Here is a 12,083-nt window from a genome sequence, read left to right as displayed (position 1 = left end):
TCATGGCTTTAATTAGTGTGACAGGAGAGAAAGGTGCTGTCTGCCTTTCACTGTGGAACTAGAATGAATTAAGTAAGATTCCTGCAAGTGTTAACATATTTGAAAAGCTGAGTCTCAGTGGGCAGGATTACCATTTTGTTTACACCAAAATATTCAGTTGGATTTGGTTCATACTGTCTGGGGAATAAAGTAATGTGTAGGACAGAAAAACCTCCTAGAGAAAATGCTTGTGCTAACAGAATATTGAAGTTGTTTATAATCTAAATAATATTCTTCAATTCCTTATTAGTGTTAATTTTGGTATGGAAATTCCTGAAATTATGCAAAATCAGGTAATTCTTTTGTGGTTCCCGTTAGGCATACTTCTAATAGGCACATGGAAATCATCTTCATTGCAAATCAAAATAGTCACCTCTTTTTTTGTGTGTGTAGTTGCTGTGAAAAAAACAGGTAAAATACTTTAAAACTAAAACAGCATCAGTACAAAAATATCTTTTTCTGAAAGCATTTTGGCTCTCTATTCTCCTCATGGTTACATGCCTGAAATTGTTTTTCTGAATTCATCTATTAACTAAGGCATTCCTAGCTGTTAGAAGAACATGTTATAAAAATTTCGAATTTTGAAGTGATTCTCTTTTCTTTTTCCCCCCCAAACCTAAATTTCTGAGTTCAGTGTGTATATGATTGTATACCTTCAGCTGATTTCTCTCATAGTAAAAAGTAGACACTAAAGTTCTTTTTTGGAAGTAGGAAAGTTACCTCATGTTTTTAAAGTAAGGTTAAATCTTCTAAGGCAATCTGAAAGCATTATTAATTTGAAGATGAAGCTTTTGAGAAGTGTATTTTCATACCCGAATCTTTAAAATGCTTTGGTCTAGTAAAATGGTTTTACATTTGCATGCCATAGTCATGCTTATATATATAATCTTTTATCCAGATCGTCAAGATTCAAGAAGCCACAGTTCCAGAAGAAGTTCCCCCGAGTCAGATCGTCAGGTTCATTCCAGATCCGGGTCTTTTGATAGCAGGGAAAGGCTTCAGGAGCGAGATCGACGTGAACATGATCGAGAACGAGAGAGAGACAGGAGAGAGGGGAGACAGAGAGACTGGGACCGAGATGTGGACAAGGACTGGCCGAGGAGCCGGGAGAGAGAGAGACTCAGGGAGCGAGAGAGGGAGAGGGAGAAAAGACGGGAGCTGGAGAGGGAGAGAGACCGGCAGCTGCCTGATACTGCTGAAAGAGAGAGGGAGAGAACTCTTGACATCTCCTCTCAAAAGGAATCAACAAAGCACAGTGAAACAAAATTGGACAGAGATCACGAAAAGGAGTTTGATGGTATTTGCCGGGACTCAGCGGCTTCAGAGAAGGAAAAAACGGACAAAGATTTAGGACCTTTACAAGGCTTTGAAGATGGAAATGAGGCTGAAAAAGTAGAAAGTTTAGAAGGTGAGCTATTCTGGGAAAGAACCTGGATTAACAAATATTTTATTCTTTCTCTTTTAGCATAGTGCTGAACTGAGCTATATATTGCAATAATTTTCTACTGAAAGGCTTATTGGCTTCAGCTTCTCTGCTGTGGAAGCCAATAATGAGAGAAATCTGATGAGCATCTTCCTTATTGTTAATTGTGTTAGTGCTCTTTCTTAATTTCTGGAGAAGTCTTGAGGCAAAGAAGCATAAATTATCTGAGATAATTTCACCAAAATGTAATGTTTCTGAATAGGCAGTTTACTAAAAGATAACACCAACATTTGATTGCCTTGTTATATCATTGTAAGATCTATTTCTTATTTTGGGAGTGACAGGTAATGAGTGAAAAAAAAAAGTGTGTGGACTTGGAATTGTTTCTTTGTTTTTCTTTCAGCCAGAGCCCAATTATCATAGAACTGTTTGTCTGATTAGTAGGTGAAACATATGTATGGCTTGGCACAGTAGTCCAAAAATAGCTTACCTGAGATAATCTTATAGGTCTTACCTGATCTAACCTTATCTGAGGTGATCTCAGTAATATCAGCTGAAAATGCAGCTTCATTTTGCTGACCCTAATGGTACTGGGGGAAGCATGCTTAGAATTGATAAAGTCAGTGAGGGGTAAACACTAACAAACTCCTAACAGTTTGTCACATGGATTAGAAGCTTCAGCTTTGTAAGAATAGGGAGTTGGCTTTTATATGAAAAACATAAAAGATACAAGAGTCTAAATCCAGAGTAACTGGTGTATGTTATGGTTGTGCTCATTGTGTTTGCCATTCTTAGTAAGAATTACCTGTAGTGTTCGCTGTTAATTTGGACAGTTAAATCAAATGCTGTCTCAAGAGGGTGGTGAGGAATATTTAGTACTTAGGTCTCCTATCTGATTACTCTTAAAGTGGTCTTTAGACTTGAGAGATCCTGTTGAGAAAGTTTCATTTAAGGAGATTATATGTGGAGTGGAAGCACTTGACAGACAAAGATAGTATTTGAAGTGAGCCTTGAAAAGTCTACTTTTGCTGCAATAGACAGAATTAACTATTTTTAAACTGGAGGAAAAGCATGGTGTGATAAATCTGAGAGTACCATGTGGTAGCTTGAGAAAAGAGATAATGAAAGGCCATTCTTGGTACCTGTTTCCGAGGAGGCACCTTTAACCACATAGGCTGTGCATGTTAAATGTGGTCTTAGGTCTAGCCTTTCAGCATGTGTGTATTCTTTTGTCTGTTTTTCAGAGGTTGTGTTCTAAATTCTCTGCAGATTATCATATGTAGGGAGTTAGGTATATTTAGGATTTCTTATTTTTTTAGGAAAATCTATTTTGGAAAAAGTTTGATGGCATTCCATTTTATTAAAGCATACTCTATATAAGATGGTTGTGATTTTCTAAGGCTTAGTATACTTGATGGTCTTTCATTACTTTGTAGCTCTTAACATTGCTCCATTCAGCTGAGTGTGTTGAATTTTTAATGCAGAATTAATATAAAAGTACACTTCCACATAAGAGAGGTAAAAAATAGTCTAGAAATTGTCAAACTTTTACTTAAAATCCAAATATCAAGTATTTTTTAAAAATTACATGAGGAAAATGATGAATTGTATTATTTTTAATTTCTTAATACAGTAAATTTTAAATGGGTCCAGGCATGTAGTACTGGTGAAGTAGTGTATCTGGTACATCAGTGTGGATGCAGCAGATGGATCTTAAAGGCAGTGAATATTTAAAGTTGTAAGACACAAAATGAAATCTAGTGCAGATCACCTTATTCTCCTTTCTAAAAAGGAAAAAATTTATTAGAAAACTAAGTACAAATTCCAAATGTGATGATGTTAGGGAGAGGTATCTGGTATTTACTTGGGGAAATTACTGTTGTATATTGTCTTAACAGAGTATGTCAGGATATTATTAAATTATCTTAATGTTTTGAACCTAATGTGTTTGCTTTATGAGTGGGCTTAAATAATGCCTAAGATGCTATATGCTTCCTACAAAGCATTGCCAGATAGTCTGAGTAGTTTGTTTATGCTTTACTGGCTTGTCTTTTACTTGCTTTTTCCTTGATGATTTTTAGGTTAATTGGGTTAACTACTTTTTCTTACCCTGCAAAGGCAAGCCGAAAAAAAAGAAACAAAACCCAAAGAATAGGGGGGAAACTTAAAATGGAAGCAGTTTCAAACTGGCTAAGGGAGCTGGAAGGTATCAGAATAGTCGTCCACAGTGGAAGATCCCTGTAAATTCTGTCCAGTTTGTGTGGCACAACTCATTGCTAGTACCCATGGTGGAGAACTGTAATAAAGCCTGAGCTTAGAGCAATGGAATTTTTAAATGCTTGAGTCAGATCTTTCAGTCTTGGAGGTGAGAGGATGTCCCTTTAGTGAACTGCCAAATTCATTGTTTGAGTGTCTTGTGTTCAGACGTCCTAAGGAATATGTTTCCACATACAGCACATGTATTTGTGTATGCAGATAATATGTGGATGGAAAGGACAGTAGCAACTAAAAGAGGTTTGGCATGGTTTGCTAAAAGCTCTTCTTGTGACTGCTACAAACAGTCTAGATTTCTGTACATAATTGTTTTGTTCAGGATACCTGTTATCTTTCTGTGTTTTGGAGTTTTGTTACTTATTTAAGGACCTTTGGACTGAATCTTTTAGATTAATGGACTAAAGCATCTGAAAGACTTTGTGGCACTAACTTAGATTTTTATAAACTATTTATTATTATAAACTACATGTCAGATATCAGATAATCAACATGTATGTTGTGAAAATAGCCTTCTCTGAGCAGTTTGACTAATACTGCACCAAAAACATTGACCAGTGTATGTAAAATTCAAACTGCCACACTGTGTATGGGAGGAATAACTTCACTGTTTCTGTGGGTTAATACCAGTTTTTATGTTGAATATACTTGTTCCTAAAGCCTAACAGTTTAGTTTGCTAAACCTTTTTGTCTTCAGGCAGTGTACAGCATGTTTAGAAAACAAATATGATTACTTTAAAGCTACAGCATATATCTGTCTCTGTAGGAGGAGAAGATGAAGCAAAGACTAATGATGTGCAGTCACTGGGGTCTGGTGCTGGAGAATATGAGCCAATCAGTGATGATGAACTGGATGAAATTCTGGCAGGTGATGCTGAAAAGCGTGAGGATCAACAGGAGGATGAGAAGATGCCTGGTAAAAGTATATCAACCCTCCTTTGTGATTATTTGAATATACAGATTAGATCAGTGTGCGTATAATGCTGTTGTGATGTTGACAGTATTTCTGAATTAGGGTTGCAGTCTGTGAGCAGATTCTGTCTGTGTGCTTGAATGCTTCCCAAGTGCATTGGGAAGAATGGAATTGTCTAATTGTCCTAAGTTCAGTTGGGTAATCTGGGCTGTGTGAACTAGCTTTCTAAGCATTTAATTTGAATCCATCTTAGCATGTTCAGTTGTATTGTGACTTTTCTGAATGCATAATATGTCCAAACCTGCTGGCTATGCAGGATCTGAGTAACCTTTCACAAAGGGATTGCAGTCAAAATAAAGCAGAATATTAGGCATGGGATGAGGTTTCTTAATCCATATAGATATTTATTTCTATTTCTTTTTGCATTTCTCTTGTTTTTCCACCAATCCAAGTGAGTTTTGGCATTCTTACCTGAAGGGTCCAAGAGGACTGCAGAACAGTGTTCATCTAATATATCTATTGCTTTCAGGAGACAGCTGTGACAGCATGTGAAATTAACCAGCTGTGGTAAGGGGTGCTGATGTGATAACTCATTCTCTGTCAATGTTTTTGCAGATCCAGTGGATGTTATAGATGTAGACTGGTCCAGTCTTATGCCAAAGCAGCCAAAAGAACCACGTGAGCCTGGGGCTGCACTCTTAAAATTCACACCAGGTGCTGTTATGTTGAGAGTTGGCATTTCCAAGCGATTGGCAGGACCAGAGCTCTTCACCAAAATAAAAGAGACGTGCCAGAGAGTGTTAGAAAAACCTAAAGGTAACTTCTGTGGGGATTAAACTGTCTTTCATGTGTAGTGAAAAAGTCCTTATGAAATGTGCATTAGTTCATTATTTTAGGTTTCAAAGACCACAGAAAATGTGTAATGAGTATCATGTGAAAATTAGAGAAATGTGATACAGCAGCATGTTAATCAGATTAGTGTTTTGATTCCAGCAATGGTGAGGAGGTCTAGACTAATAAACAAAACAAAGTTGCTGTTATCTTGGTGGAATACTCTTTTTGTGAGACCATTCATGCTTTCCTAGCCTAAAGTGCATGAGCAGTTTCTTAGCTAAATATCTTTTCCAGTGAACTAGTAGCAGTATTTCAAGAAAGAAATAAGATTTCTTATTTTCATTCTAAGGATCCTTTCTAGAATTCATAGATAGGGGTTTTGGATCAGAATGAAGGCACTAAGTGAAATATGTATATTATACCTCTACTTAAAGTAGAAAATTCAATAATTTGCTGGTTTGGAATTTGGACAAAGTGTATGTCATAAGACATGCATGATAAATGGGATAGGCATCAATTGTACTAGTGCTGTTTACTACATTTCTGAGTGTTAGCAGGGCTTTTCCACGAGAAAGAATACTAATTTTTCTCTTTCACACCCCAGGAACAGTTGAGCTGCTTGCAACAACTTGCGTGGTAGAGCAGTTCTTTTGGGACTATGAAACATTTGCTTTCTATAAGACCTCTATACAAATTATTGGAGGATCTAAATGTTAGAAAATTGTGGCTTATAAATAATAGTATCTGCAGAGCTCATGTTTTTTTTACTCTGTAAATTCTAGTTCTTAATTTGAAACAATACCTTTTACTTTACATTATTCTCTATGCTGTTGTCTTGTTAACCTCACCGTCTCAGATAAGTGAGGGAAAAAAAATCCAAAAATTCTTTTAACTATGCTAATCTCCATCAATATCACTGTTTGCTTGAGCCATTTAAATGGTATAACTTTATTAATTGTGAGCTGTTACTATTGCTCCTACTTTTTTTTTTTTTTGAGCCAAATAAAATAATGAGTCTTCCTGAGTATACAAACTGATATATTAAGGTATGAACTGTGTCTCTCTCTTTAGCTTTACTGTAAGCTTTAATTTTTGCTGTATACTTCAACAATTCTTACCAGCAATTTCTTGCAACAGCAACTGCACTGCAGGATCATTTCACCTGGCTGTTTAAAATGATACCTGAAATAATTTCAGCAATCCTTGCATGCTTCCCTAGAAATAAAGTCCTTAGTGATAATAGGAGGTTCTCCAGCACTGGCTCTAGACTATTTAAAGTATACTTGGATTCAGCAGAACCTTGCTCTGGAGAGGACGGGGGATTTGAAGTGCCTCTCTTGAGTTTCCTTTGGTCTGTGTGTGCAGTCTCTCCCACTTCAGAGGGGACTCTGCCACTAGGCTTTCAAGTGTATGCACTTCCTCTGCAATCTGCCAGGTGGATGTTCTCTGTATAGAGATTACAGCCACAGCACATATATTCTAAAGAAAGGCACAAATACTGTGCTCTGAAAACTGAATGAATCTGAGCCAGATGTGCTCACTGTGTGTAACAGTGAAAAAGTAGCATTTTCACTCTGGACTTCATGGTGGTGTAATTTGTCTCCCTGTCTTATTCCTGAGGTTGATGTTCCCATCTTTGTTGAGGAACAAATTGAAATATTATATTGAAATAGTAATACTATTAAATGCAGAAAGTAGGGAAATGATACCTTGTTTCAGGGTGTGCTTTTTAAAATATTTTTTTTTGAAAACAAAAATCTGTAGTATGTGATGGTATTGAGATTTTTAGCTGATTTGCCCTCTATTATATGCAATTGTTCCTCTAAAGATATGGACATGCTTACTTGCCAGATATGCTCAGCAAGCATCTGGCACCTGAGAAGCCGCTGCAGGCTGTCCATGTTACCTTTGAAGTGGCCTTTTTGTGTCTTGTCACTTATTTCCATTTTTTGATTGTCCGTTGAGGTTGTCTTTGACTTCAGTGCAGTTCTCTTTAACCTGCCCTTCATTTCATGTAACTTATTTCTTTTCACCTTGTTTAAAAACTTGTTTGAAAAACTACTGAGTTTCATCCAAGTTCTGAGTGGTTAAAAAAATGCATTTTTGTGCTCTTCTGTGTTCATACTGCCAAACTACTGGAGCAGTCTTTGCTTTTAAATGCTGTATTTTCCCCAGGTTTTTTCACATCTTGAGTGAGGCGTTACATTCTCTGCTGAACACCCAGCTTTACTAAATAGAGGCAGCTGGATTGGACTCAGCCTTTTCAGCTTTTTTTCTATTACATGATAATCTTCCTATTTATTGTAAAAGGGCTATAAATCAATGAGCTCTGGTCCAGCCCTGTGTGCTCTTTTTGTCTTTGCATTTCATAGAAACAGACTTGTTGCAGAACAAGATTCATTTCAGGATATATCTTTTCTAAAAGTGTTCTTTCTGCACACTGTTTTTTCTGGTAAATGTGTTGAAGGACCGGTGCTGTCACCTTGAGTTCTCTTAGATGCCTTAGGTGTGCTGGTAGGAAGGGGTAGTCCATTGGCAGCTGCTGACTTGTTCTCCAGGTTCATCCACCAGAAATAAAAAAATTATTCTTGATAGTTGTTTTTCACTTTTACATAGCCACACAAAAATAGCGTTGACACTGGCACAGTTACCTGATGTCTTGCAAAGAATGAAACTTGGGCTACATTATGATTAATCAAGTGGTAAACAAACACCTTTTGTCCATCACGCATCTGACCATAAATCATACCCCATCTTCTGTCCAAAGCTGTCACTTCATTTTTAGGCTTCTCAGTGATTGCTGTCTCAATATTGCTTTCTAGTGCTGAAATAAATACAAGGGTATCCATCCTTCCCTTTGAATGGTGAAGAATTTATTCATGTTATTTTATAAACTCAAGTACTCTTTCTTTTCCAAACCTTTATATTGTTTAGAAGGCAGAAATATAAATAATAAAATGTTAAGAAAATTCATAAGACTGTATGTTGCTGTTCAGAAATACCATGTTTATATTGATCTCCGTAAATCTCAATTCTTTCTAGATGCAGAAAACCTTTTTGAACACGAATTGGGAGCACTGAACATGGCTGCACTTCGGCGAAAAGAAGAGAGAGCAGGTCTTCTCAGCAATCTGGGCCCTTGCTGCAAAGCGCTGTGCTTCCGCAGGGATTCTGCAATTCGTAAGCAGCTCATGAAGAATGAAAAGGCAAGTGCTGGGTAAAAGTGTGGGAACACAGATGCCCCTAAGCAGAGCTTTTCTCTTGGAAGATAATTTTGTGTTGTTCTGAAACAGATCTGGTCCTTTAAATAATAAACTGACTTTTATTTAGAGTGGTTGTAGGGTGTTTATTTTTTATGTAGAATGAGCAATTGACTTTGAGACTAGTGCTAAGTCCTGTTTCTTTTCATTTTGGAGTTTAAATTCTGAAGATACATTTTCTATATTTAGAGAACACATAATAAAAGTAGTTAGGTAAAATATTATTTCAAAGATAACTGTTGAATAACTTTCCTGCTTAAGATTCCATGTGCTTTTATAAGAATTGGAAAAATCCAAGTTAAAATTAAAACTTCTGCAGTAGGTTTTATGCTACTAGAAAAATCATTAATTCTCCGAGTCTTTTCTAGTGGTATGATTAGTTTGATTAAACCTGTAATTACTGAGAGTACTTAAGGTTAATTTCCCAGCTTGCATGTTAAAAGACATTGTTTTTAGTTCTTCCTTTTTTAAAATTTCATTTCCAATTTCAACAGGGTGCAACAAAACAAACTTACACGAATTCCGGAGCAATGGACAGTGACTTGTTACGGTTGAGTCTACGGTTATTCAAACGAAAGACTGTGTGCCAAGTTCCCGGGCAGGAAAAGACAGAGGACAGCAAAATTCCACAGCCAGCTCTCCAGCAGGAAGTGTGTGTGACTTGAGGAAATGGCTGCAGTGGCACTGCCTTGATTTTGAGTTGATTTCTCACTTACCAGTGTTGGTGTTGCTGTTTAGAACTGGTGGTTGTTGAAAAAGCAGCTCTAGAAGATGAAAGGAAATAACTCCATTTGTACACAGTTAAGAATATTTGGTTTAGATGTGAATAGGAGCGAAAAATTAAGACCTCTGTGTGGAGGTCTCTTTTGTAATATTGAACCTTACACTGTAACATAAACCTGTTTTATGGCGCATCAAGTGTAATAATGTGAAGATGTCTGACTTTAGAAGTTTATAACATCAACTGATATTAAACTGAGGAAAAGTATCTGTGTATCTTTTTCCTTATTATGAATGGGTATTTCCACCACCACCTTGGTCCTTCAGGACACTTCTGAAATTTGTTAAATAGCTGTGAGTCTGTTTGCCTTCTTTTTTCCAAATCTCTTTCTTATCACAGTAGCCTCTGGTGTGGATTTACATCAAACTCTACCTCTTTTCCATCTTTAATGTAGATTTCCTTTAATGTGATTTCTGGACACAAAAAACTAGTCCAGTCAGTTAAGGCTTCCTTTCTTGTTGATTAAAGAGAAAGTATAAATAAAACAAAACAAAAAAAAAAAACCACTTCAAGAAATTATTTATGACCAGTTTTAGGTGTCTGTATTATGAGACTAACTGCATTTTGAAAATGCTGGCTGCTTTTACAAGGGACTAACTAGTGCATATTGAAAAACACCTGAAAAACAGTGCAGTCATTGATTACAGCCAGCAGGGCTTTGTGTGGGAACCTGCTTTTCAAACCTGATTTGCTTTTACAACAAAGTAACCCACCTGGTTGATCAGGGGAAACCAGTAGATGTGATGTTCTTGGATTTCAGTAAAGTTTTTTATACTGTCTCTCAAATATCGTTCTGGACAAAAAGGATATCCAGCACACAGCTGGATAAGCACATCATGCAATAGGTGAGCAACTGGCTCGTGGGTCAGTACACAGGGTTTTAGTGAATGGAGTGACATCAGACTGGTGACCTGTCACTAGTGGGGTTCCACAGGCCTCCTTCCTCTGCCCTGTGCTCTTCATTAAGGGCTAAGTAAGCTTGCCAGTGATACTAAATTAAGAGGAACTCTTGATTTCCTGGAAGGCAGAGGGGCCTTGAAGAGAGATCTTGATAAATTAGAGATGGGCAGTCACCACCTACATGCACTTCAACAAGGGCAAGTGCTGGGTTCTGCACCTGGGATGGGACAACCCTGGATGCATGGGCAGACTGGGGAATGAGAGGTTGAAGAGGAGCCTCATGGAAAGGGAGCTGGGTGTCCTGGTTAACGGCAGGTCAGGAGTGCCCTGTCAGCCAGGAGGGCCAACCCTGTCCTGGGGTGCATCAGGCACAGCATCAGCAGCCAGGCAAGGGAGGGGCTTGTCCTGCTCTGCTCTGCACTGAGGCAGCCTCACCTCCAGTGCTGGGGGCAGTTTTGGGTGCTACAATATAAACAAGACATTTGACTATTAGTGCCCAAAAGGAGGGCAATGAGGATAGTGAAGGGCCTTGTTGGGCTGCCATAGGAGGAGCAGCTGAGGTCACTTGGTCCGTTCAGGCTGAAGGAGAGCAGAGACCTTATTGCGGTCTTCAACATCCTCACAAAGGGAAGAGGAGGAGCAGGCACTGATCTCTGGACCAGTGACAGGACCATAGGAAACAGCATGCAGCTGAAATGGCAGGTTTAGATTGGATATCGGGAAAAGGTTCTTCACCCAGAGGGTGGTTGGGCTGTTTAGAACTGGTGGTTCAGGAACCAGGGGCAGGCTCCCCAGGGAAGTGGCCACAGCACCAGCCTGACAGAAGCAAGAAGCATTTGGACAAGGCTTTAGGCATATGGTGTGATTCCTGGGGTGTTCTCTGCGGGGCCAGGAGTCTGACTTTGATGATTCCTGTGGGTCCCTTCCGACTCAGGATGTTCTGTGACTAATTTTACATTCTGTTAATTATCAGGGCAGATCAATCCCATGCAGCAGCCTGAGGGGGTTTCACGGTTGCTGAGTTTCAGGAGTTTTTGTATGTTAGCTGTAGAGGCAGTAACCAATGATGTTTTTGCTGGTTATTAAGATTTCAGAGGCATGGTAGGGACTTATCAAGCCTGGGCTTAATTTTGTAAGAATTGTTTTATTACAAAATTGGTGAGGGATCTTTGGATCATACCAGTAAGATATCTTTAGGTAGTCTGTGTTGTCCTCCATATAAAACCAAGAGTTCTAAAACTTCAGACTAAGTCTGTATACACTTCTGTACTTTTCCTGGCTTTAAACTTGAACTGTTTCTTTGAATTCTGCTCATAGAGGATTGAAAAAAAAAAAAAAAATCTATAGCTGTACCTTGATACTCGGTTGCTGCAGAGCAGCTTGCTTTTGTTGTTCTCACTCAGGTTGAAAATGAGTTATGAAGCACTGAATGTTTTGACAAGTTGGTTTAAATCAGTTTTTTATCCTTGTTCTCCACTTGGAGCCAGCACACTGTGGTGGGATGTTGAGTGTGCTAACAGCAGGTCTGCCTCACATCTCTTGTGATTGCTGACAGTCGAATTGGCTTCAGGCAAAGGCCTATGAACAGCAATGCAGTTCAAATACAGAGACTTCTTACTATAATGCTTTCTGTAACACCTAGTACCTAAGGGCTCAGTAAAA

At 38.2% G+C, this 12,083-nt stretch overlaps 1 protein-coding gene across 1 annotated transcript in view; it reads left to right on the top strand.

Moving 5' to 3' along the window:
* Positions 1-9,728, top strand: part of ZC3H13 (zinc finger CCCH-type containing 13) — a gene marked incomplete at its 5' end in the record, with an annotated part of 46,255 nt that extends 36,527 nt beyond the window's left edge. The window contains 5 exons of the mRNA XM_083855238.1: positions 938-1,447; positions 4,500-4,655; positions 5,262-5,462; positions 8,523-8,686; positions 9,235-9,728. Coding sequence (XP_083711364.1) covers positions 938-1,447; positions 4,500-4,655; positions 5,262-5,462; positions 8,523-8,686; positions 9,235-9,405 — 1,202 coding nt within the window. The 3' untranslated portion in view covers positions 9,406-9,728. The remainder of the gene's footprint in view (positions 1-937; positions 1,448-4,499; positions 4,656-5,261; positions 5,463-8,522; positions 8,687-9,234) is intronic.
* Between the last annotated feature and the right edge of the window lie 2,355 nt (positions 9,729-12,083).

This window comes from Zosterops lateralis, assembly GCF_965231275.1.
Source record: "Zosterops lateralis genome assembly, chromosome: 2".
Classification (NCBI taxonomy): Eukaryota; Metazoa; Chordata; class Aves; order Passeriformes; family Zosteropidae; genus Zosterops; species Zosterops lateralis.
This window is presented reverse-complemented; position numbering and strand designations above follow the sequence as displayed.